At 38.6% G+C, this 25,819-nt stretch overlaps 1 protein-coding gene across 2 annotated transcripts in view; it reads left to right on the top strand.

Moving 5' to 3' along the window:
- The first annotated feature begins 4,705 nt into the window (after positions 1-4,705).
- CR2 (complement C3d receptor 2) overlaps positions 4,706-25,819 on the top strand; it is a 36,768-nt gene continuing 15,654 nt past the window's right edge. For both annotated transcript variants that reach the window (XM_053667905.1, XM_053667904.1), the window contains exons 1-10: positions 4,706-4,868; positions 19,291-19,680; positions 21,022-21,210; positions 21,296-21,395; positions 21,630-21,712; positions 22,169-22,576; positions 23,192-23,368; positions 23,467-23,557; positions 23,852-23,928; positions 25,088-25,495. In XM_053667905.1, the coding sequence (XP_053523880.1) occupies positions 4,811-4,868; positions 19,291-19,680; positions 21,022-21,210; positions 21,296-21,395; positions 21,630-21,712; positions 22,169-22,576; positions 23,192-23,368; positions 23,467-23,557; positions 23,852-23,928; positions 25,088-25,495 (1,981 nt within the window). In that variant the 5' untranslated portion in view covers positions 4,706-4,810. The remainder of the gene's footprint in view (positions 4,869-19,290; positions 19,681-21,021; positions 21,211-21,295; positions 21,396-21,629; positions 21,713-22,168; positions 22,577-23,191; positions 23,369-23,466; positions 23,558-23,851; positions 23,929-25,087; positions 25,496-25,819) is intronic.

Here is a 25,819-nt window from a genome sequence, read left to right as displayed (position 1 = left end):
GTGACTATAGTTAAAAATACCATACTGTATATTTGAAAATTATTAAGAGGATAGATCTTAAAAGTTCTTTTTTTCTTAAAAATTATATTATTTTAATTATAGAATTGCCATAGGGAAGAAACCATTCTATTCTGATAAGTATATGCCATTAAAAAAATCTAGTATGTACTTTCATTTCTCTTTTTTAATCATAGTTAAAAAAATTTTATTGTTGCTTAATTACAGTATCTCATATTTATTTATTTTTTGTTTTGTTTTTTATTTTTTTAAATTTATTTTTTATTGATTATGCCATTACAGTTGTATTCCCCCTTCATTCCCCTCCACCTTATCTCCCCATCCCCATTACCCCCCTTTAGTTTATGACCATGTGTCTCAAGTTTTTTAGATTCTATATTTCCCATACTATTCTTGCCCCCCATCTATTTTCTATCTACTGTCTATGCTACTTATTTTCTGTATCTTCTCCCCCCTTCTCCTCCTCCCACTCCCCTGTTGCTAACCCTCCTTGAGATCTTCATTTCTATGTTTCCACTCCTGATCTAGCTGTCCTTTTAGTTTGCTTTTGTTTTAGGTGTGGTTGTTAGTAACTGTGAGTTTGCTGTCCTTTCACTGTTCATGTTTTTTTAACTTCTTTTTCTTAGATAAGTCCCTTTAACATTTCATATAATAAGGGCTTGGTGATGATGAACTCCTTGAATTTGATCTTATCTGAGAAGCACTTTATCTGTCCTTCCATTCTAAATGAAAGTTTTGCTGGATAGAGCAATCTTGGTTTGTAGGTCTTTGGATTTCATGACTTGGAATACCTCTTTCCAGCCCCTTCTTGTCTGTAAGGTCTCTTTTGAGAAATCCGCTGACAGTCTGATGGGAACTCCTTTGTAGGTGACTGTCCCCTTAGCTCTTGCTGCTTCTAGAATTCTCTCCTTCATTTTAATCTTGGCTAATGTAATTATGATGTGCCTTGGTGTGTTTCTTCTTGGGTCCAACTTCTTTGGGACTCTCTTGAGCTTCCTGGATTTCCTGGAAGTCTATTTCCTTTGCCAGATTGGGGAAATTCTCCTTTATTATTTGTTCAAATAAGTTTTCCACTGGTGGCTGTTCCTTTCCCCCTTCTGGTACCCCTATAATTCGGATGTTGGAGCATTTAAAGATGTCCTGGAGGTTCCTAAGCCTCTCCTCATTTCTTTGAATTCTTGCTTCTTCACTCTTTTCTGTTTGGCCATTATTTGCTTTCTTCTGGCCCACTCCATTGATTTGAGTCCCAGTTTCCTTTTCATCGCTATTGGTTTCCTGTGCAATTCCATTCATTTCAATTAGTTTTGCCTTCATATATTTGTCTAATTTGTGGCTATAATCAACCAGTTCTGTGAGGATCCTGATCACCAGTGTTTTAAACTGTGTGTCTGAGAGTTTTGCTATTTCTTCATCACTTAGATTTATAGGCTCTGGGGTTTTGAGATCTTCTTGAGCCATTTTTGGTCTGTTTGTGCCCTTTAAGTGTGAGGAGTGAGGAGCAGAGCCTTGGACCCAGGTCGCTGGGTTGTGATGCTGTATGTGGGGGCGTGGTCAGAGCGGGGAAATGGCGGCACCCTCTACTGTTTCGTGGTGAGGAGCAGAGCCTTAGGTGGTTCACCAGGGCCGGACCACTCAGAGTCGCTGGGTTATGACTCTGCATGTGGAGGTGGGGTCAGAGCAGGGAAATGGTGGCGCCCTCCCTGCCGTCTGCCATAGGGACCCACTGGTTACCAGTCCAATGGCCCACTCCCTGGCTTATCTATTGGCGCACAAATGCGCGACCACAGTCAACCCGTAGCCCTGCTCCTTCGCTGTTTCCCCGCGGTTGCTCGCTTGGTCACTCACTAGGTCCAGCTCTGCGCTTGGATTCTGCGTGCCTGAGTCCGTCTGACCAAGTTTTTCTGTGCAACCCTGCTCCACCAGCTGCTGGTTTCGCCCCTTACCAGTCAGGCTGAAGAATTTGTCGTTAACAGACTTCCGAAAAGTTCAATTTTCTGTGATCTGGCTATGTTTTCTGTTGCTAATATTTAGTTGTCTCTAAACTTGGTTGTGTGAGAAGGCACGGCATATCCACCTATGCCTCCATCTTGGCGGAAGTCTTAAAAGTTCTTATTATAAGAAAAAAGATGTACCTATGTAGGTGATGGTAGTTAACTAAACTTATCATGATAATCATTTTACAATATATACATTTATCAAAATTTTATGTTGTATACCTTAAACTAATACAATATTATATGTCAATTATATCTCAGTAAAATGGAGATAATGGAAATAAAAGTCACTTACCACTATTAAAATGTTCATCTTATCCATAAGTACCCGAACAGAAAGACTCAGAATGTTTGACCATGTATCTGGCACGTGAAATTAGTCATCATAGTATCCAATAGAATATCATGGAAATAACATACTGTACCTTCTAAGGGTAGATTATAAAAAATATTGTGGCTTCTGCCATACTCTCTTGTTATGGGAGTAGAACAAGAATGAGCCACCATGTCACAAGGATACTCAAGTACAGGGTTCAGCACAAATAATGCCCCCCCTTTTTATTACAAATCCTTTTATTAAAAAATTATGAACATGTAATTCTGTAACATAATATCACTTTCAAGCACACCATATGACATTTTAGGTGAAATGTTCAAATTAAAATGATAAATTATTATATCCATATTATTACCCTAGCCACCACACTCTAGCAAGCCTTACTTCTGCCAGATCCTATAGTACAATACTAGGAGGAGGACCACATGGTGAGGATATGAGGCCTCCAGCCAAAAGCCATGTGAGTGAGCCATCTCACATGAGGATCTTTCAGTCCCAGTCAAGTCTTCCAATGACTGCCTTTCTGGCTGATGTCTTGATTGCAACCTCATGAGAAATTCCAAGGCAGAACCACCTTCCTAAGCTGCTCTCGAACTCCTGACACACAGAAACTGTTCGAGATAATAAATAATAATTATTTTTTTAAATCTCATTTGAAGATATGTTTCTTGATTTTAGAGAGAGAGAAAGGAAGAGAGGGAAACATCAGTCAGTTGCCTCCCATAATATGCACCCCAACTAAGGATCAGCCTGCAACCTAGGTATATGCCCTGATCAGGAGTTGAACTCACATTCTGGTGCATGGGACCACACTTCAACCAACTGAGCCACCAGGCCATGGCAATAAATATTTATTCTTGATTTAAGTCCTAAGTTTATGTTATTTTGATACTATGCAATAGATAACCAATCTTAAAGTCATTCTACCAATAATAATTGATGTGTATTCTTCAGAAATGTCAAAGTCATGATAAGCAAAAAAAAAAAAAAACAAACAAACCCAAAAACTGAAGACTTTGTTCAGACTAAATGAAAAAAAACACATAACATTCTAATGCAATGTATGACCTTAGAATGATCCTAGACTAGAAAAAAAGTGTTTTTGTGTGTTTGCTTATAATAACCATCACCGAAATGATTAGAGAAATTTGTGTATAGTCTGTTACTTAGATAATAGTATTGTGTCAATATTAATTTTCTGGTTTTACTCATTGCATTATAGTTGTGCAAGACAATGTTCATGCTTTTAGAAAACACACACTGAAATATGGATGAAGGAGGGGCGAAGGAGGGATGTCATGCCTGTAAGTGATCAGAAACAGTTCCAAAGTCACAAATACATAATTATATGTGCATGCATCTCTATATATTATATTCATATGTATGAAACTATATCTATCTATATTTATTCTATCTAACTATCATCGACTACCCTTCCATTCAAAGTGAAAGAGAGACAGAAAATGGTAAAGAAAAAGTGAAATGTTAACATTTGGAGACTCTCTCTCTCTCTCTCTCTATATATATATATATATCCATCGATGCACATATATTCAATTCTTTGTACTACTCTTGCCACTTTTCTGTAGAAATTATTTCAAAGTAAAAACAAATACCATATGATCTCACCTATAAGAGGAATCTAATGAACAAAATAAACTAATGAACAAATTAGAACCACAGACAGGGAAACATGGAACAGACTGAAAGTGACCAGAGGGGAGTGGGGAGGGGGGTTGATAGTGGAAAGAAGGGGAAGGGACTAGACAAAGAACATGTATGAATGACCCTCGGACGTAGACAACAGTGTGGGAATTGGCTGTGGGAGGGGTGGGATGGGCAGAGGAGGACGATGGGGGAAAAATAGGAATAACTGTAATAGAATACCAATAAAAAATGATTTTTAAAAAGGACATGATAGCAGAGGTTGCCGCTGTTCAAAAATTTCTTCTCAATAAACTCTTGTTTCAGCCCGAGGGTTAGAATGAATAGCTTTTTAACTAAATTTAGTGGGTCCAAGCCAAAATTTAAAAAAAAAACAAAACGAGGAAAAGAAAGGAAACTTCATTCTTGTTTAGTAAGAGTGATTACTAATTTGTGAAACTTTTGTTCCACTTCTCCAGAGGCAAAAGTGGATGCACTGAATAGCACAGTGAAAAAGTTGGAAAGCCAGTGCCCTGATGGCTAGAGTGTTAGCCAATGACGGGGTGTCAGAATTCCACCATTCACCCGCCCCCTCCGGCCCGCCCCTTGCTGCCAGGGCCACCATCACCCGCGTGGGCGTCCCGTCCCCAGGCAGCCTGCAGGTGTGCGCGCAAAGCTGACACGTGATGCCAGACACTATTTAAGAGGGCACCTTCCCTTGCTTGCAGCTGCCTCCTGTTTCAGCCCTACGTTCCAGGAGCTGCCAGAGGCTCGTGGGTCCCGGAACGCATCCCACCGCTGAGGCTGCCGCTGTGGCATGGGCGCCACGGGCCTGCTCTGGGTTTTCTTGGCTCTCCTCACGCCTAGGGTCCTCGGTGAGCTGGGAGGGGGAGCACGGAGGTAGGGAAGCGTCTGTCTGGGTCAGGGATGATGTTTCGTGCCATGAGGCAAAGCACAAAGCGAGAAGGTGGGGGCAATACCAGACGCTTGCCTTCCTCCCGCTCGCTTTGGGGGACCCCCTGAATCTCTTGGTCCTGAAGGTACTCACTGGCGGCTCCAGTTTGGGGGCTGGGAGCACCCAAACTGGAGGCTGCGCTACAGAGGGGCGCAGTGTGATCTACCTGGTGGGGCTGTGGCATGCACTCTCAGTTCCCTCTGGCTCTCCGCCCCTGCTCTGTGAAGCAGGTGCTCTACACTCTCGGCGGGGAGCTCTGCTAGCTCTAACCACGGCTGCAGAGCCAAAAGCTGTCTTGATATGTGCAAAGTCTGCTGCATGCTCAACTAGTCTCGGGAGTTTTTACATCTGCTGAACTGGCTCCTGCCGCGTGTAGCGTGTCCTTCTGCTTCCTTCCTTAAGAATGAATGTCGGCCTCCCAGGCATGGTGCTCACATTTTTTTTCTCACTTTTTTTTTTAACTTGTAATTTTTGCAAAGAGCTCCTAAACGATAAACTCCTAGAGTTACTTAGCAAACGCGAGGCATGAATTAAAACTAGCTGTCTTTGTGTTGGATACCTTCTGTGATGGTAATAGGTGCAGAAGGTCTCATTTAACATTTTTTGTAACCATCCCCCCCCCCGCCCTGAGATTGCACTAATTTTGAAGAAGTGTCTTAATTTTTCAAGATTAGAACCTCCTGGAGACCAGGTAGATCTAACTTTCTCCTAATTACCTCCAGGGTACAGTGAATTCCTAGTTTATTAAGAAGGTAACTCTATGCAGACCTCAATTACTGGGTGACTTTGGGCAAGTCAGTCACCTCCCTGATTCTCAGTTTCTTCTTCTGTGAAATGAAGCTAGAGATAAACTGTGCTGCCACCTTACTGAGCTACCCTGAATAGCTGATGAAATTGACAAATGAGAGTTAGATATTAGTTACTTATTAGATATTAGTCAGTTACTACTGACTACCAGTAATAACACTACTTGATGGACCTATTTTTATGCAGCCAGCATTGAAGCTTAGCCACCTCCAGCCTGTTAAGGAAAACTACATACTTTGGTTCTATTAAAATTTATTTGTTCTGCTTCCTGACATTTAACTTTCTCCTTACCCTTAATTGACTATTTCCCCAAATGATTGTCTTCTCTCTCTCTCTCCTACATATTAACTCCCTTTAAATGCACATTCACAACTTTCTCTAACACCTCTGTGTGGCAGGCCAGGCTTCCCACCAGCCTTGCATTGCTATTTCTAAATTTTAAAGAGACTATTATAAATTGAAAATCAAATTCTTCACCAGCTCAGCCCATTCGTTGTCCCTTCCAAGTGTGCCAGAGTACCCCCTCTCAGTACCATCCTCTGGGTCACTTAAATCCAAACACCTGAAAGACCAGGTCTACCTACCTGCCAACTCTGTTAGCTAATGCACCCTTGTTGTTTGTATCAATCATTCTAACATGGGTATTACATTATCTGTGTAACAACCTCCTTTCTTACAGGTCACTATGATATCAGTCTTTAACCTTCCCAATAGTGGAAAATCAAAATTTTTGAAGCTACATATAGTTTTTATTATTCCACTTTTCCAAAAATCTAAAAGGGTTTTCTGTTTAGAAGGGAAAAAAACTGATTTGTTAGGGAAAAATAAAGTCATCATTTTCAACCTCATTGACCCTACCCCCTCCCTCATCAAGGACTCTGTCAATGGGCAACAGTGGGAGTCTCTGGGGACCCTGAGGGCAGTGGTTGGCTCCTTCTGCCTAGGACCCAGTAATGCTTTTAGTGTGCAGAGTGAGCAGCTTTGTTCCTTCTATGTGTTCTTAAACTGACTGTTAGCTGCTGGTTTGGTGGCAGCAGACCTGGCCTCTGTGGGTATAGGGGCCTTGCTGGTTTCTTTCTACACAGCTCAAGTCCTCGCAACCTGCATGGAAAATGTATGCAACTGAATGTATTCAAAAGGAGAAAAAAATGGAGGAACAAGAAATGACAAAATTTTAGCTACAAGGCAGCATAAACGTTAAGAATTTTAAATATGATGTAAGAATTATACTCAAATAGAACATGAGAATTAATTTTTTTAAACATCTAGAAGGATTTTCTACTGCCTGTGTGATTAAAAAAAAATCAAATGTCTTCAGCCTTTCAAGGCCTTTGTCATTGGATCTCAACAAAGCATGCCCTTCCAGATTCCTCATTTTTCCTATCACGCGCATACCATTCACTGTCTTCTCTGACTGTCCTCCCATGGTTCTTTGTTTATGCTTTGCCCACACCCCCATCCTGACTTTGTCACCTACTATGTACCCTCCCCAGACTGTTAATTGGCTCTTGGCTAGTTCCTACCCTTGAACATGCTTAAGAAGTTCTTGAGGAGCCTTTTTAAAATAAAATACAGGTTCCTTGGTTCCACATCACACTCTAAAGAGTCATAGGTTTGGGATGTGGCCAATAGAGCTGAGGTTTAACCAGCACTCTGGAAAATTCTGAAGTATCTATGGGGCACACTGCTGTAAGCAGGTATATGGGAAGCAAATCTCCTTAGAGTATTTCTCCACTTCTTTAGTTTGTCTATTTACATGAACTGATTCAAATTTACTGCACTAGTTAATTTCATTCTTGCCAAGATCCTCAAACAGGAATTCCCTTGTTTTCTAATCATCTATCTCCATCTGAAACCAGATCTTTTTACTCACTTCTTTAAAATCTGTCAAGGGCTTCCCATCACATTAGAATAAAATTAATGCACCTTATCCTTGACTGCAGGCCTCTGCCTCTCTCTAAAATTCTCTATCCTGCCCCACAACTTCCTCTGTTCCAGCCACACTGACTTTCTTTCCATTCCTTGAACACATATTTGTTACCCTTTGCACTAAGTGTTCCCTCTGTTGAAATGGTTTTCCTACAGATCATCTTCACTATCTCCTGGGCATTCGGGTCTTAGCTCCACCTTCATTCTTTTCTGACTCTTATCTGAAGCAGTTGTTCCCCCAGGTTACTCTCTATCACATAACCATGTTCTATTTCCCAAAGAGCACCTATATCACATGAAATATTCTTGTTTATTTACTTACTTGGGTTTGTTTCCTCACTGGAATGCATGTTCCAGGGGAACATTGCCCAATGAATTCTAGAACTAGCATATAACTAGGAATTCAATAAAGATGTTCTTTTCCTTCTTTAACAGTGGAAAAAGTATGCTTTCTACTGAAAAACCAGCTCCTCTTCCTGTATTCATGATTACATTGCATCCCCTCTTGCCTTTGGAAGGACTTTACTTCTGCAGTGTATTCTGACTTGCATCATTGCATTTATACTTATTGACTTATTCCCATCAGGAGTTAAACATGCCCTAAGACACCCTTTATTTGGTAAAGAGGACTTCTCATAACCAATGGAACTGCATTTTTCTGCCCCTCTTCCTCATCATTCTCAGCAAAAATTTCCATTGACTCACATACCTTTATGTCCTTAACCCACTCTAGACAAGCCCCCTTCCCCACCATTTTCCTAAGGCTTCTCTCAACAAGCTTACTACTGACCTTCATGCTGACAAATCCAGTAACCATTTTTCTATCCTTATCTCCCTCAGTCTTTCAGCAAAAGCTGAATACCTCCAACCTCTTGAAACAATTCTCTCCTCATTTTCCAAGACAGGACACTCTTACCTACTTTTTCTGTACCTCTCTGGTTGCTCTTAGTCCCAAAAACAAACAAAAAAAAAATCAAACTGGTTCTTTCCTAAGCTTTCCCCTCTTAGTACATGTATTACCATCGACTAAGTAACTCAAGTGAAAAGCCTAAAAGTTATTACTAAATCCTCTCATTTCCTTAGCCCCACATCTCATGTACAAAAAGTCATCGCAATTTATTTTTAAGTATATTCCAAATTGATCCACTGTGGAGGTAACTTTGCCCACAAAGTCCCCCCTCTTCCACGGATGAAAGCGAAACTACCAAGACATGATCTGCTTGGGAAGGAAAGGTGGCCAATCCCTCAAAGAAGAAGGGCCAAGAGCTCCTTCCTCAAGGGGCTTTTATTGGGTTTATTTGCAAGAATACAGGTAAGGATCAAACAATAGACAGCATTTAAAGAATTATGAGGGCTTATTCTCAGTCAGAGTCAGATAGCTAAGGAGTCATAAAACTTTGAGGAACAAACTTCTTGCTTGGACCCTTATCATTTAAATAGGAGTATTCCAAACAAAGCAGGTTTCACAGGATTTTACATTATCTTTCTTAGGCCTGATCACCCAGGATCCCTTTCTAGCTAGCAAAGGGCTGAGCCGCCTTCCCAGTCATAGGTGTTTAGGCTTAAGCAGATTAGAGCCAGGAGGCACTTCTCCCAGATGGAAATGGAGACTTGGGCTATGTCAGAATAGCTGGGGGGCAAGGCTCCATCACTCCCTCTTTGTTGCAGCCGAAGTCCTTCCATGATGGCCTTCCAAGGGATTGTGTCTGGCTTAGGTTGCCCCCCCTCTGAGGGGTAGTACCTGTCATAGACTAACTGACCAAACATTAGGGGCAGGGAATAAGCTTTGTCTTCCTTAGTGACTCAAATTCCAGAGGTCACTCACTCAGTCTTAGCCAAGGGGGACAGTTACAATTCCTGAAATCAGGCAGAGTGGTTCCCAACAATTTACTTCTCACTATCTCCTTGTAGTCCAAGCCTCTTTTTTTTCCTGTCTGAAATACAATTATAGCCTCCAGACTGCACTCCTTGGCTTCTGAAAGTAAAAGTTCAGTCTATTCTCCACCAAACTGCCAGAGTATTCCTTTTAAAAAGTCAGGCAGTTTGACTCTCCTGCTTGAACTCTCCAGTGACTTCCACTCAGGATAATCTTCAGACATCTTACTGTGGCTTGAGGAGCCCTATGCAACCTGTTCTTATTGAAACTTCTAATTTGATGTCATGCCACTGTTTTAATCACTGTATTCTAGACTCACTTGCCTTTTGTCTCTCCCTAAAGAGTAGCAAACCCATCCCTACTATTAGGCTTCTGTGTACAAAGCTTTTATCTAGAGCTTTGCCTGGCTGGCTGCTTCTTATCCTTCAGTAACAACTCAGTGCTAATTCTTTATAGGCTTTCTTTAAGCATCATAACTTTAAGCATGGATAATATACCATGGTATCCCCTCATCCTTCTGGTGCATTACATTTTGACACATCACTTTGTTTATTTCCTTTACAAATCATCTATTTGTTTATTGGTATTTATTATCTTTCCTGCTCTATGGGATATAAATTTTATGAAGGTGGGAACCTTGTCTGTAATGTTCACTGATGCATCTCCTATACATAGGACAGTATGTTGGTTGATACATATAACCATCATTCAAAAATGATCAAATAACAAGAAAGCCCAGTGTTAAGGTGTTTGATTATAATAATTTTCAATAATGACTTTCCTTCTACCTGCTTTCTGGCTTAATTTTAGTTTTACTTATATTATTCTATATAGTTGTTCTTTTTTTTCACTTTTTAAAAATTGATGTTTGAATACAGTTGTCTCCATTTTCCCACCATCACTTTCCCGTGCCCTACCGACGCCCACCTCCCACCCTCAATCCCACCCCACCTTTTCTCCATCCATGGATCCCACATTCATGTTAATTTACATTATTTTCCCTTCTTTCCCACATTATTTCTCTCTCCCCTCCCCTCTGGTTATTGTCAGTTTGTTGTCAATTTCAGTGTCGCTGGTTATATTTTGCTTGCCAGTTTGTTTTGTTAATTAGGTTCCACGTATAGGTGAGATCATATGGTATTTATCTTTCACCACCTGGCTTACTTCACTTAGCATAATACTTTCTAGTTCTATCCATGTTGCCGTGAAGGGTAGGAGCTCCTTCTTTCTTTCTGCTGTGTAGTATTCCATTGTGTACATGTACTGTAGCTTATTGATCCACTCATTTACTGATAGCACCTAGGCTGCTTCCAGCACTTGGCTATTGTAAATTGTGCTGCTATGGACATTTAAGAGCATAGGTTCCTAGGATATAATCCTAGTAGTGGAATTTCCAGGTTGAAAGGCAAATTTATTTTTAGTTTTCTGAGGAAATTTCATACTGTTTTCCACAGAATCTGTACCAGTTTGCATTCCCACCAACAGTGTACTAGGGTTCCCTTTTCTCCACAACCTCACCAGCACTTACTGTTAATTGATTTGTTTATGATGGCCATTCTGACCAGTGTGAAGTGGTATCTCATTGTGGTTTTAATTTGCATTTCTCTGATGGCTAGTGGTGCTGAGCTCCTTTCAATATGTCTCTGGGCGCTCTGTATGTCCTCCTCGGAGAACTGTCTGTTCAGGTCCTTTGCCCATTTTTTAAATTTGATTGTTTGTCTTTCTGGTGTAGAGTCGTGTATAGTTGTTCTTCATTAATTTCAAATGAATTTCTAAGCCATTCTAGAAAAAGCTCCTTGGATCTAAATAAAAAATTAAATGTATTTCTGTTCTCTAGAAATATCTTTGTCTAGTTAGTTTTTAACATGTTTTAAGGAATGTATATGTCAGTGTCTTGTCACTATCTTCTATTTTAGATCTAGTCATGATCTACTCAGATTTTTATTCTAGATATTTGGAAGATATGAAGAAGGTTCAGTGACCCTTTTTAAGAAAGTTCATATTACTTAAAATTCATGGGCTAACCTTCCCTTTTCTGAAATGGAACAGAACATGATTGCTAAAAATTCTGTCTTTGACCTGGGATTTTGATAATTTCATGACTAATGAGAGCCAGTGTCTGCCAAAAGGAAAAAAGTCCCAAGTATTCTCACTGAGGATACAAATTTCCCATTTTTCATTTGGAAGTATGATTCTTCTCTTCTTTCACTTTGGAAGGTCATGTTATAAAGTACCTTTCTGCTTTTGCTGCTTCAAAATCTTGGTTCCATCATACTCCATGTCTTTGCTACAATCTTGTGGACTAAAATTAGTTTCCTAGCTTGTGGAGAACTATTTGGTATTGTCCTTACCCACATTTGATAATTGCAGGTTAAATCACTTGCTTAGAGTAAATTCACACAAGTAATGTCATGGCTGTGAAGTTGGTCTTTATTGAGGTCAAACCCCGTCTTTCCCTACCTGGTGTTTTACACAGGCAGGCACTTGGAGACATTTGTAGTTGTTAATGGAGGACACCAAGGGAGTCCAGGAAAAAAATAGAAGGAGACCTACAGTGTGATCTGGGTCCCAACAATGATGGATATTCTTAGTAAATCTATATGACTTCATCAGAAGTGTGGGGCTATAGACAGGCTGGGTTTGGCTAAAACTGTGGGAGCTCTCTTTGCCTTTATGCCATTAGTCCATAATTTGTATTTAACTTTCACTTGTACCCATCTCAGATTTGCTTGAAAAAAAGTTTTCTAAATTTATTATTCAAATATACTGCCATTCTAAAATTAAAACTGGAGATTTCATACATAGAAAAATGAGTTTCCCAACCATGTCCTCAAGTATGTGGGTATTACAGTTTCTTACCCATATCCTAGGATAAAATTTGTTTATTAGTGTTGTTATTAGTTTTTAACTCACTGGGAATTGTCTTGAAATGAGTAGTTCCTTTTATCTGGCACCTGTCAGAAAGAAATTACTAAGATCTCTTAGAGGGCATATTATTCCACTAGGTTAGTGGAATGCAATAATGAAGGATAATAAACACACATTTTTATTAGTAGGAACTAAAGCTTTAATGATTAAAAAAGTAATGTTAAGTCATTAACATAATTTCAGGGAATCTTGCATGTCCAAGTTTATTAGGCCTCTGATGTACTTTAGTTTCCTATGCAATACTAGAAAACTTTATAAGGTTTTAGTTTTTATATGTGAGGCTGTGAATAGGTGAAATAACTCCAGGGTTTTTATGGAATTTTGTGAAAACTTTCTCCATCTAAAATCTATCATAAAATGTCTTTGAACTTATTAGCTTATTTTTTCTGTATATGCACCCATAGTGCAAGATATATGTACTTTGTCTAAGAAACTATTGCCCCATTTTGGGTTTACTTTCTAAAAGTTAAAGTTGTCAGGGTAATTGGTGACAAAACAGAAGCAGAGTAGAAGTTGTAGCCTCTTACTCTTGATAGTCATGTGGTTTTTGTCTCCAGGTCAGTGTAAGTTCCTGCCAAGGTATCCTTTTGCTAAGTCAAAAGTTCAGAGTAATCAGTCTGAGTTTGCTTTTGGGACATCTTTGGAATATTAATGCCTTCCTGCATGTGGCAAAAGGTCATTCTCTACCACCTGCCTAGAGACCTCCAAGTGGTCAGATGCTCAGCAGTATTGTAAGCGTGAGTAATCTTTGTAATAGAGGCATCTTTGGATCTATTAGTATCTCTATGGGCTAACCTGTTATTTGTCATGATAAATGACTAGCAAATTAGTAAGTTATCTCAATGAAGGGGGATCCTGGGGTTTCCTTCTTTTCTTTTACTCCTAATGGCATTGAGTATTGAGGTTAAGTCACCACAGCTGGCCCACTCTATTTACCTGTGATCTCCATGACTTTATGTTCTCTGTACCGGTTAGAGTGAGGTTAGAAGTTAGTGTGCACAGAATAATAGTTTTACATCATTCTTACTTTCATTTAATTCAAGAGATTTTTTAAATAACCACTAGGTATGAAGCTTTATTCTAGATGATGGGGCTAGAGAGAACCATAAAAGTCTGCTATTCCCTTCCTGTGAGGAAATCTTATATTAATTTTAAAGACTGGCTTTTAAACAAATACTGTACTATCATGTAATGTCACTTATTCATAGATGAAAAACTTCTGTGAGATCATAAAAAAGTAAATAATAAATTCTATCTAGGAGAATTAGAGAAATCTATACATCACAGGCAGAGGAAACATCATACACAAAGGTATGAAAATGTAAAAGAACATGACATCTTCAGAAAATAGAAAAATTCAGTAAATGGTGAGGAATAGTAGTTGTTTAAGTAAATTGGAGCTTAATTGTGACAGGCCATGAATTTTTCCAACCAACAATGTTAAGTTATTCTGAGTTAAAATATAGGTAGTGGTACAACCATATTTGTGCTTCTGAAAGATAATGTGCTCATTGGTAGATGTGCATAGAAGTTGGAACCAGGGTTAGAAAGGTAGATTTGTTACTCAGTCCTCCAGTGAGAGATTACGGCTTTGATAAAATAGTGGGTTTGGAGATTTTTGGAATTCAGTTACTAAAATTTGATGACCAGCTCAATGAAAGGCCAGAGATAAAGAATGAGTTACAAAAAGGAAATGATGACTATTAAATTTGGCTTTTTTGTTTAAGTCACAATACTTGGTAGATGATGCCATCAACTGACAGAGTATAAAAAGGGGAAATAGAGATTATAAATTTTGTTGACCACAAAACGTGCATGCACGTTTTACATACACACTCAGAAATATAAGCCATATGCTTTAAGTAAATACTGTTCTGGAGTTGACTGTTCCCTTGGAAGATAGAAGTTTTGTAAATGTCAGAAATTTCTTTGAGTAAACATAAATAAGCTTGTCAGAAAGTCCAGTCAGGTTGAGACTTATATAAAACATGAAGGGCTCCCCAAATCTTAGTCCCAAATCCTGTTTTGTTTTGTTTTCCTTTGTAGGTAAATCATGTGTAAGTCCTGGAGAACTCCTCCATGGCTCTGTCCTCACACACATGAATATCAAATTTGAGTCTACAATTACATATTCTTGTGACAAAGGGTGAATTAGCAGGAGACATTTCTAGGGTACGTGGGTGTTATAGCCATCATTTCAGCCAGAAGCCATCTGTCTTAAAAAAGAGATCTGAGTAATTTATACCTACCCTTCAAAATAGAGAAGCAAAAAGAGAATCACCTACCTCATCTACTCTAGAGACTACCTTTCAGGATTACCCACTGGAGAGATTACCTAGAAGAGAAAGTATGCTGGGCTACCCTTCCTCCAATTTTAAATCTCCACTATTACTGACCAACAGGCAAATTTTACTTGGCTTTGGATTCTTTTATCTTTTGTATGGGTCCTTAGTCCATCACTTATACTTGTCACACATGATATTCCATCCTTTGCCATTCTTTCAGTGGACAGAGAACTAAGCTTTGCTGAAGTGTACATCTAGCTGAGAGATGATCCCTCATCTCTTTGCCTTTAGATATCAACTCATTGGTGACTCATCTGCTATATATATTATCTCAGGCAATACTGTAACCTGGGATAAGGACATGCCTTTATGTGAATGTGAGTACAATGATCCCTTTACTGTACCCTATGTAATTCTTGTATTCTTCTAGAGGGAAATTAGGCATCTGCATATCAAAATGTGTGCCCAGACAAAGTTACAGTTGGTTTGGAAATTTCTTCCAAACCAAGAGCTGTGGCATATGTTCTTCCAATTCCCCCAATACCATCACACTTTCCTTTCATCTCTCCCCTTTGATGATAAGTTATTTCATACTGAATAAGGGCTTAAATCTAAATAAAATATGCCATGAGATTACACTGCCAACCTATTTCATGAAACATGTAGGTCATCCCAGGTGCCTCATATAACAATTTTATCAGTATTTTGAGGATGAGATCTAGTAATCTTGTCAGTTTTTTTTTCTTTAACTTTATATCAGGGAGGTTCCAGGCATCTTCCTACCTTGCAACTTCCTGTATAATCATCTTTGAGACAAGGATATACTATTTCAACAAAATGTGTTCTTTGTATGTTGAATTAGAGTTTGGTTTTTAAGACTGAAAACAAAATCCCCAGAGGGTATAACATTTAAATATCTTCTTTATTCTCCCACCTGATTCCCAAAAAGCTATTCCTTGTGAGACACCCCCAACCCTCTCCAATGGGGACTTTTCTAGGAGCAGTAGAGATAACTTTTACTATGGAATGGTGGTGACTTATCAGTGCCATGTTGGACAGAATGGGGAAAAGCTGTTTAACCTGGTGGGTGAGAAGTCAATATATTGTACCAGCAAAAACAATCAAGTTGGCATCTGGAGTGGCCCTCCTCCTCAGTGTATTAATCTAGTCAAATGCCAAGTTTTGGAAATTGAAAATGGAATTATAGAATCAGGATATAGACATTCATTTTTCTTGAATGATACTTTGATGTTTAAGTGTAAGCCTGGATTTACCATGAAAGGCAGCAACACAGTATGTTGCCAACCAAACAGTAAATGGGATCATCAACTGCCAAGGTGCTTCAAGGGTGAGTTGGACTGAAAATTTGGTAATATAAATGAAATTTAGTTGAATAGACACATGGCAGCTATGAGAGGAAGGGGAGTAAGAAAGTAGATGTGGTTGGGTATCCTTGTTAAAGAATTTCAAAGTGAACTTTGAAAGTAAAATCTACATGTTGATAAGGTAAGAAATTTACTACATCATGGAGCAATGTGAGATATACATTAATGTAGGGAAATTTAGAAGACACTTAAAAAAAAAACAGATAGTGCCAGAGCCAATGATCAGAGATTTTTCTAAAATGTATACATAAATCAATTTTCTTTGAATGAATTTAAAGTGAATTTTCAATTCTATTAGTCATGCCAATGGGGTAATTGGCTGATGTCAGAATTTGATTCAAATATCTGTATACATTACACATTCTTATATTGAAAACAAGGCTAGAATTAAAATTTAGTCTCTTTCCCCCTACTCTTATTGAGAATATCTGACTTACAAAAATGTGGCTACATTCAGATCCTCCTGCTCTCACACTATAAGGCCTAGAACCCTTATTGACCTGGGTTGGGGAGCAGGAAAAATGAGGTAGAATTTGGTGATAAAAATGTATTACCAAAGTTTGGTTCCCCTGACTATTGTATCAGTGAGAAGAAAACCACCATCATTTTAGTTAAACAAAGTAGAAAATGATGAGTAAATGTAATGTTTCATGGTACATCAAGAGAGAAAGCATATGGTTGCATGGTTCACCATGTATAAAAAAAGTAATGGATGTTAGCCCACTCCACATTACTGAAGGACTCTCTGCTTTATATTAGGAAAGTTGACATGACCAATTTTGTCTTACTCCACACCCCAAGTTTGGCTTAGGTTGTAGAGAAGAAAGTGCTTATTTCATAAATAAAAGGCCTCTGGTCCAGTTCTTTTCTCTGGGTGTCTACCCACCTCCACATATATACCATGGTAATTGAAACAAAAGGAATAAGGAATTCTTTGCAATTGGACAGAAAGTGTCCTATAGCCGTGAGCCTGGCTAAAGTCTCATTGGAGCTAACCCTCTGCAGTGTACATCCTTGGGAACCTGGAACCATATAGCCCCCAAATGTGAAGGTGTCCAAAGCTCTCTTCCATTTTAAGGAAACTCAGCTGTTTCCTGACTCTTCATGTGCCAGCTCTGTCTCTTTTTTCCTAGTGGAATCATGTGATGCCATTCCAGAAAAACTTTTCAACAGCCAGGTGGCGGCCCTTCCTAACCTCCATCTTGGGGCAGAAGTTTCTTTTGTTTGTAATGAGGGGTGAGTGTGAGGTGACAGGGCCTGAATTGAGACCTATGACTTACAGTTAAGCATTGTTATATGTGATCTTCAAACACCGTTACTTTGTTTTCCTCCCCCTAGTCTTTTCCCTCCTGTTCTTTACCATTTATGACTGAGAATCCTGTTATTAACCAAATTGTTTTTCTTCAAGTGGAGATATTATACATGATCTGTGAAAAGTGGGCATTATCCATTCATCATTGAAAAAAGAAAGTCTGAGGTCCAAAGAGAAGTCCTCTCTTATGGAGAATGAATAGATGATGGGGGTGTAGTAAGAGGGACTCTTTGGGATAAGCTTAGGGAACAAGATCTTTGATATTTTCTTCACTCAGAACTGAGTTTTATTCCTTCAAAATTGTCAAGAGAATCTTGAAATTTGGAAGCCAAAGAGAAAAAGGAGAATATTTTAAAAATTTATAGTCTTTAGGATTTTTTTCTCTGTTTTTACTTGGTCTGAAGTCATCACATAGCCAAATTGATTCATAAACAATCTTGGACTTTTTCCTTAAGCCTAAAATGCTTTAAAAAACTGAGTTCATTAATACCATGTGTTTAAGAAATGTGATTAATTCCATGCAACTGAGAATTGGTTTCTTCTGGTGATGATTTGCTTGCTACCCCTTATTGTTTAAGGTACTGGTTAAGTGGCAATTCTTCTAGTCAGTGTTTTTTAGAAGGGATGAGAGTATGCTGGAATAATAACTTTCCTGTCTGTGAATGCAAGTAGAAGCAAAAATAAGTATGAATCTCACCTCTTGATTTTTGGTGTTATCATGCATTTATAAATTATAACATCTTATCTGTATGTGTACTTTGAACATTGACATGCCATTATTCAGTATGTTCTACAGTGCAGACCAAAATGAAAGGTATTCAGTTGACTACATATTTATTGAATATTCTATTTATATTAAGATAAAAGCTCTGGAAAGTTACCCCACTGTATGAGTAGCACATCTGTGTTGAAATGGTTTGGCCATGTGTTCTTATTCCAGTTCCTCTACTGACGAGCAACTCTTAGAGCTAAATGGAAACCAACCAGTAGTTCTAATATTGGCACTTTTCCTTCATTCTGAGACTGACTCAGGAAAGGTGTGTGTATACCAACCCAGCTATAAAGAATGAATATTTGCACAAGAATATAAAGGATATGAGGTCATTATTCCAAATCCCTGACCACTTCCTGTGGCTTTTTCAAAAGGATGCAGCATTGAAGGATGACAAATGACTGTAGTGAGGCTGCAGTATCTTTAGTAGAGGGACCCTTTCACCACTTGTAGCCCCAGTTGTGTGTTTGAAACAGGCATCAAATAATTTCTACATTCCAGGTGTTGTAGCTGTTTATTTCAGGCCTTTTTTCTCTCTGGGTCTCAGTTATGATCTTATGAAGTAGCTTGATTTATATGATACACTAGAAAACTGAGACTTAGAGATGGTAAGACTTGCCCAAAGTTACACAGCTATTGAATGACAGTGGGGATTTAAAATTAGGTCACCTGAGCCCTCATTTCATTAGTCCATGATGCTCACATATGTGATTAGCATGTCATTAACATGTAGTTTAATGTGCTGTTTGCCTTTATTTTATTAAAATTGATTAGACTGACAACTATTTAATAAATACTGTTTTATTGTCATTGTTTGGTCAAGATGATACCTATACATTCTATATTGATTTGTTTGCTGAGGATCAAGTGAAAGGTAAAAATTTAGGATCTTTGGTATCATCAAGACTATGAGTAAAAAATAAACTATACACATTTCTAACTCTGTTTTTGATAGTGACATATTCTATATTTGTACCTTTAATCTAAATTTGAAATTTTTAGTTGTCATAATTAATATCACCACATATTTATTTTTTTTAATTTTCAGGGATTTTTTGTGACCCTCCTCCTGCAATCAAAAATGGTCAGAGTAGTTATGTTTCTGGCCCTGTACCTATTAATACTTTCGTGAGGTACACTTGTTCACTTAACTACCGCCTCATTGGAGAAAAAAGCATTTTTTGTATTACTAAAGACCAAGTGAAAGGAATCTGGAATAGAGATGCTCCTATATGTGAAAATTTCAACAGGGGGTCTTTTTGCCGTGAGCCCACAGTACCAGGGGGACACAAAAGTAAAATATCTAGGCCACCATACAGACATGGTGATTCTGTGACATTTGCCTGTAACACCAACTTCACCATGAAAGGAAACAAGACCGTTTGGTGCCGAGCAAATAGAACATGGGGACCAACACCACTACCAATCTGTGAGAGGGGTGAGTAAAAAGGAAATTAAACTGAGTTGGGAGGGTGGATCCTTCCATTTCTGTTCAGGTGAAGTTTTGTATCATTCTGAAGGAAGAACAGTGTTAATGTGTGAATGCTGGGAATGAGGGTGGAAGCATGGCCAGGGTGAAAACTATAATTTTCTTGGGGTATTTTTTAGTTGTAAAGAATATTAATGTTCATTCAATAAGCATCAATAGAACAAATATTTTAAATTATGATGGGAAAAAGTAACTGAACATACCTAATAACTGAATTGAATATGTCTCACAAGATTGAGCGCCAGAGTTTGTTAATGGTGTTTTTGTGAATTGTGTGGTTTTAAAGCATATATCTGAGTTAATGTTAAAATGAGAAGAAATGTGAGTTCTGTTAGCAAAATTACAGCCCATGAACTCAACACCCATCTGTAAATAGCTACTAATGCAGCCTGGCAAAAATGGTGCCCTGTTCTATGTGACTTCTATAAATACTTTTCTGAAGTGATCTAGTATTTGTTCAAATCATCTCCCAATCATTACATTTCAAATCAAATGACTTTACAAGTGAGGTCTCCATTAATTTTTATGTAGTTGGGTTTATGCTGTTGCTGAAATCTAAATCTGAACTTCTGTCATAAAATTAGAGTAGTTGGCATGTTTGACAAACATTTTACCATCAAAATTAGCTATTTATTTTCTTAGTGAACAACAAAATTAATTTTAAATTAACAAGTTAAAAAACTTAATGGAAAAATATGATTTTATTTATATATTTATAAATAAATATATAATCTCAGACATAAGGACAATCTGAAGACAGTCACTAAATGAGGTGACTGTACAAAAGAATTCAGCCTTTATAGAAATTTAGGTAGATCTTTATCTATTTACATGGAAAGATCTCATATATTATTAAGCAAAGAAAGGAAGGCATAAATTAAGATGTGAGTACACAGTGTCACCCGATATTCGTACATATATGTATCATATATAGGATCCCACAAAACTGTTACTTATATCTAGCAGGGTAACCCCCTAATAATATACTACTTTTGGAGCAGAGAATAAATTTAAGAGGAGGTGAGAGTATCTGTGAAAATGGACTATTTTTTTATAATTGATATTTTTCACAAAATCATAAAGTAACTAAAAATGAAAAATAATGAGCTATTTTTGGTATAGGATGGATATGATAAATCACACTTGTTTGACCTTTAAAATGTTGAGTTGAAAATTCACGACTCGTTACCACAGATCATGTGCCATTTATTTGGATCCATGTACTATGTCAAAATCTGTATTATGAAGAATATTTCATCTAATGGCCTTTTTTAAAATGTCTGTGTAAAGATTTCCCCCTGGAGTGTCCACCTCTTCCCATGATCCCCAATGGAAATCACACAGGAAACAGCGTTGGCCCCTTTGTCCCTGGATCATCTGTGAATTACCACTGTGAACCTGGTTACTTGCTTGTTGGAGAAAAAACCATTCGTTGTTTGTCTTCAGGAGACTGGAGTGCTGTCATTCCAAAATGTGAAGGTACCCTAAATTTACAACCAATTTTCAGAAATCAGGCTATTCTGTTATATGCCATGCCTTGTGTATCTTTCATGTGTTTCCATAGAGGCACAGTGTGAACCTCCAGGATCACTACCTAACGGGAAGGTAAAGGATCCTCCAAGTCTTCGGGTTAATGTAACTGTGAGCTTTTCCTGTAATGAAGGGTGAGTGTCTGGAGGCCCTATGAGATTTAACCCTTTGGGTTTCTCTGTGCATGGTGATCTGTCAAGGCTCCTCTGTGAGGATGTATGGAGGGCTGGGGGTGAGTTTGTGACAGACAATGCTAATAAGAGTTGATGCACACAAGTCAAATAAACTTAACTGGAACTTTAAGTAGAGGTTATTGACCCATATCAATAGCTGCCTAATAGTTCTGAATGACCACCCTCTCTCTACAGGTATAGATTAGAAGGCCCAACTTTTAGTCGGTGTGTAATTGCTGGACAGAGACCTTTATGGACAAGGATGCCAGTGTGTAAAGGTAGGTTCTACAAAATGTGGTCTGCAGCTAGTTCCTTGTCCAAGGCTCAGGAAAACACTGAATTCTTTTGACAAAAAGCTTCTCCTTAGAAAGCAGATATCTGTCCTAGACATCTCTAAGGGTTATAGCTGAAGCATGTTTCAGTTACCTCTTTATTCTTGTTATTCAAGTAAGGCAGGGTTCCTAGGCTTTTCTTTCTCTGAAATCTACATAAACTTGTAAGCTGGGCCATGCACATAAAGGAGATAATATACTCAGTAAAAGAAATCAAAGGACCAGAAGAAATTCTGGAATAGATCATATGTTTTGAACTATATGCCTATAGCTGCCTTGATTGATTTATTAAAACTCAGGTATCCTAGGTCTGGGAACCTAGGAGGTGAGACTAGCATCAAGTTTGTGGCTTTGTTTGCAGCTCAGCTGAAATCTTGTCATTTCTCTGTGTAATTTCTCTAGAAATCCGTTGCCCACCACCTCCTTCTATTCTTAATGGAAGACATACAGGCAACCCTTCAATGAACGTTCCCTATGGAAGCACAGTCACTTACACCTGTGACCCAGGCCCAGAGAAAGGAGTGGACTTCATCCTGACTGGGGAGACCACGATCCGTTGTACCAGTGATAGTCAGAAGACTGGGACCTGGAGTGGCCCTGCCCCACACTGCAAACTTTCTGTTTCTGGGATTCAGTGTCCACCTCCCCAAATCCTTAGAGGCCAAATACTGTCTGGGCAGAAAGATCAATATTCATATAACAACACTGTGGTATTTGCTTGCTTATTTGGCTTCACCTTGAAAGGTAGGAAGGAAATACGATGTAATAGCCAAGGCATCTGGGAGCCATCCCCACCAGTCTGTGAAAAGGGTGAGTGTTCCAATACCACCAGCAAAAGGTGCTACTGATTGATCCCTTCAAACAATTAAAGGAATGAGTTGTGGACTTAGGCAGGGCCTTTTCTAATTTCTAGTCACCTCAATTTTACTGAATACTACATATAGTGTTTATGAATTATGTAGAAGGCTTTTTTTAACAGTGCCTCCACTTTTGGTTCGTTTTGTGGCAGTATCCTTGGGGAAAATAACATTAGGGAACACTAGGTTGCTCATTTCTTTAGGGAATAAAAATACTTGTTTGTCCTAATACTGATATCTTAGAAGGGAAGTCAGCAAAGTTCCCACCCCATGGAAACATTAGAATCTCTCATGAAAGCACACAAGGTGATTCCTTAAGAAAGGAAGAAACAAGCGAGAAGGTAAAACACTGAGTGGGAATTGAATAAAATCTGCAGCAGCCTAAGAGCAGAAAAGAGGAAAAGATCAGAGCCACTGATCTAAAATTACCCCAAAATGAGCTGCAACATACCCTCTGTATCATACAACAGCTGCCAAAGGGAAATTATAGCATTAATGCAAATTTCTTTGGTTGTTTCCTCCTGTTGCTGTTGTTTATGTAGGAAATTTTTTTCTTCCTTCCCTCTAGAGTGCCAAGCTCCTCCTCAAATCCTCAATGGGCACAAGGAAGATGGACACAGAATCCGCTTTGAACCTGGAACATCTATAAAATACAGATGTGACCCTGGCTATGTGCTGGTGGGAGACGAATCCATACATTGTACCTCTGTGGGGGTGTGGACACCCACTGCCCCCAAGTGCAAAGGTGCCAGGCTTTACATGCATGTGTGTTAAGATTCTGAGATTGTCTTGAGTTGATTTCTCATCCTATTCTCATCTCATTCTCCTCTTTTGTTTTTTTAGTGGCAGAGTGTGAACCTATAGGAAAGCATCTCTATAGAAAACCCCAGACTCAATTTATTAGACCAGATGTTAACTCTTCTTGTGATGAAGGGTGAGTGAGTGCTGGCTCACCTGAACTAGGGCTGGCTCTTCACTGCACACTGCAAGCTTTATGTAAGAGTTTACTGCAAAGACCTGTCTCTGTCATGTGTTCATGGAAGTGTTTATTGTGCTATTTTTCCATGTGTTGGAACTATGCCTATGCATTGGCTAATGGAGCTGATGCCGGCTACATTTTTGTTCCTATTGCTTCTTGTCCTGAACATGGTGAGTCTGCTATAGAGCCAATAGCCCTTGCTTAGCTTAGTGGTCACTAGATGGCAAAATGACATGACTGTATCTCTAGGTACCGGTTAGGTGAGAGTGTTTATCAGCTGTGTCAAGGCACGATTCCTTGGTTTATGGAGATTCGTCTTTGTAAAGGTGAGTAGCACATAGAACAGAGAAATTGAAATAATGTGAGATGTATGCATGCCCTGGGAGATTTCTGTTTTAGGTTATGTTTTGGGAATAAGAATATTAAGCTCTGTTCCATTAACTTTGTCAAGTTTTGCTATCTATCCACTGTAACCTTTCTCTACTTCAAAGCATAGCAACCACTTAATTTAAATGTATTCAGTTGCTGCTCCTCTTTTGTGATTTAGGAGTATAAGATAATGAAAGCAGTGAGTATATGAGCCACCATGCTTAATTTGGGGCACACTGTATTTAAGTGCAGAAAAAGGAGATTGGTATGGGATCTGATCTCTTATTCTGTATCTGCTGCATCATATGATCTTAGTGATTTATGTACTTCTCTGAAACTTTAGCCCCTCATCTGTAAAGTCAGCTCAAGAATGCAGACTTCAAAGTTATTATACTTAACTGATAGTATCCCTACTTTGTAAATGAGAATATTGCTTGTCAAAAAGTAGATGCTCAATCAACAATAAATATTTTTGACCATGCCCTGGCTGGTGTAGCTCAGTTGATTGAGCATGAGCCTACGAACTAAGGGATTGTGGTTTGATCCCCAGTCAGAGCACATGCCTGGGTTGCAGGCCAGTTCCTAGTGGGGAACACATGAGAGGCAACCATACATTGATATTTCTCTCCCTCTCTCCTTCCCTTCCCCTCTAAATATAAATGAATAAAATCTTAAAAAAATAAGAAAAATAAATATAATGACATGACATGTTGGAACATTAAAAAAATATTCTTACCAAACTATCATAGCACCTCAACACAAAGATGGCACTCCAAAAATACTTAACTCTATATGCTCCTGTGCCTTTTATACACCTATTGCTAATTAAAAACCAACATTTTAATTAATAAATTTCTACTGGTCTTGACTGCCTCACAATGTGATACTAATGTACATGGTCATTTTTAAGAAAGATTTCCATTACAGAAGTCTTTTCTATGAATCCTGTTTAAACTGAATTTTACACATCTAATGAGCTTTGACATAACTCATATCATCAAAACTCACCCGTATCCTCCAGGAAATGTGATAATGATGGTTTCATAACCAGATCTGTGTCTCTTCTTGGTTTCTAATACTGAAATGGATTTATTTAGTCACTTCTCATCTCTTCAGAAATCACCTGTCCACCACCCCCTGTTATCTACAATGGGACACACACAGGCAGTTCCTCAGAAGACATGCTGTATGGAACCACAGTCACTTATACGTGTAACCCTGGGACTGAGGAAGGAGTGGAATTCAGCCTGATTGGGGAAAGCACCATCCACTGTACAAGCAACAATGAAGAGAGAGGCATCTGGAGTGGCCCTGCTCCTTTGTGTAAACTTTCCCTCCCTGCTGTTTGGTGCTCATATGCCAATGTAACAAATGGACACAAGATATCTGACAAGGAAGCTCCATATTTCTACAATGACAGTGTGATATTCGAGTGTGATGATGGATTTACTTTGAAGGGCAGCAGTCAGATTCGTTGCAAAGCTAATAACACCTGGGATCCTGAAATACCCATGTGTGAAAAAGGTAATCCCAAATAGAGAAAAATAGGAGGTATTTACTTAGTTTTCTTATCCCCCACCTAAAACTAGAGTCATGGGAAAGTCAATGGGGCACAAATTACTCTCTTGCTTCTTCCATCTGTAACAGAATGTTCCATGTGTGTTTTATATGTTTTCATGTAAATACCTCTTGTATCCAGAGTATATTCAGGGTAGATAATGACAGGCCCTGATTAAAGATGTCTTAGTTCTTTCCAACGTACAGAAAGCATTTAGTATTTTATTAGAGCTTTGTGATCCTTGGCTTAATGTTTAAGATTGTCTATTGTCAAATTTTGTATACTTACTG

This window comes from Artibeus jamaicensis, unplaced genomic scaffold (assembly GCF_021234435.1).
Source record: "Artibeus jamaicensis isolate MK-2021 breed Jamaican fruit bat unplaced genomic scaffold, CSHL_Jam_final contig_475, whole genome shotgun sequence".
NCBI classification, from domain to species: domain Eukaryota; kingdom Metazoa; phylum Chordata; class Mammalia; order Chiroptera; family Phyllostomidae; genus Artibeus; species Artibeus jamaicensis.
Note: the sequence above shows the minus strand (reverse complement) of the source record. Positions and strands in the feature narration are given on the sequence as shown.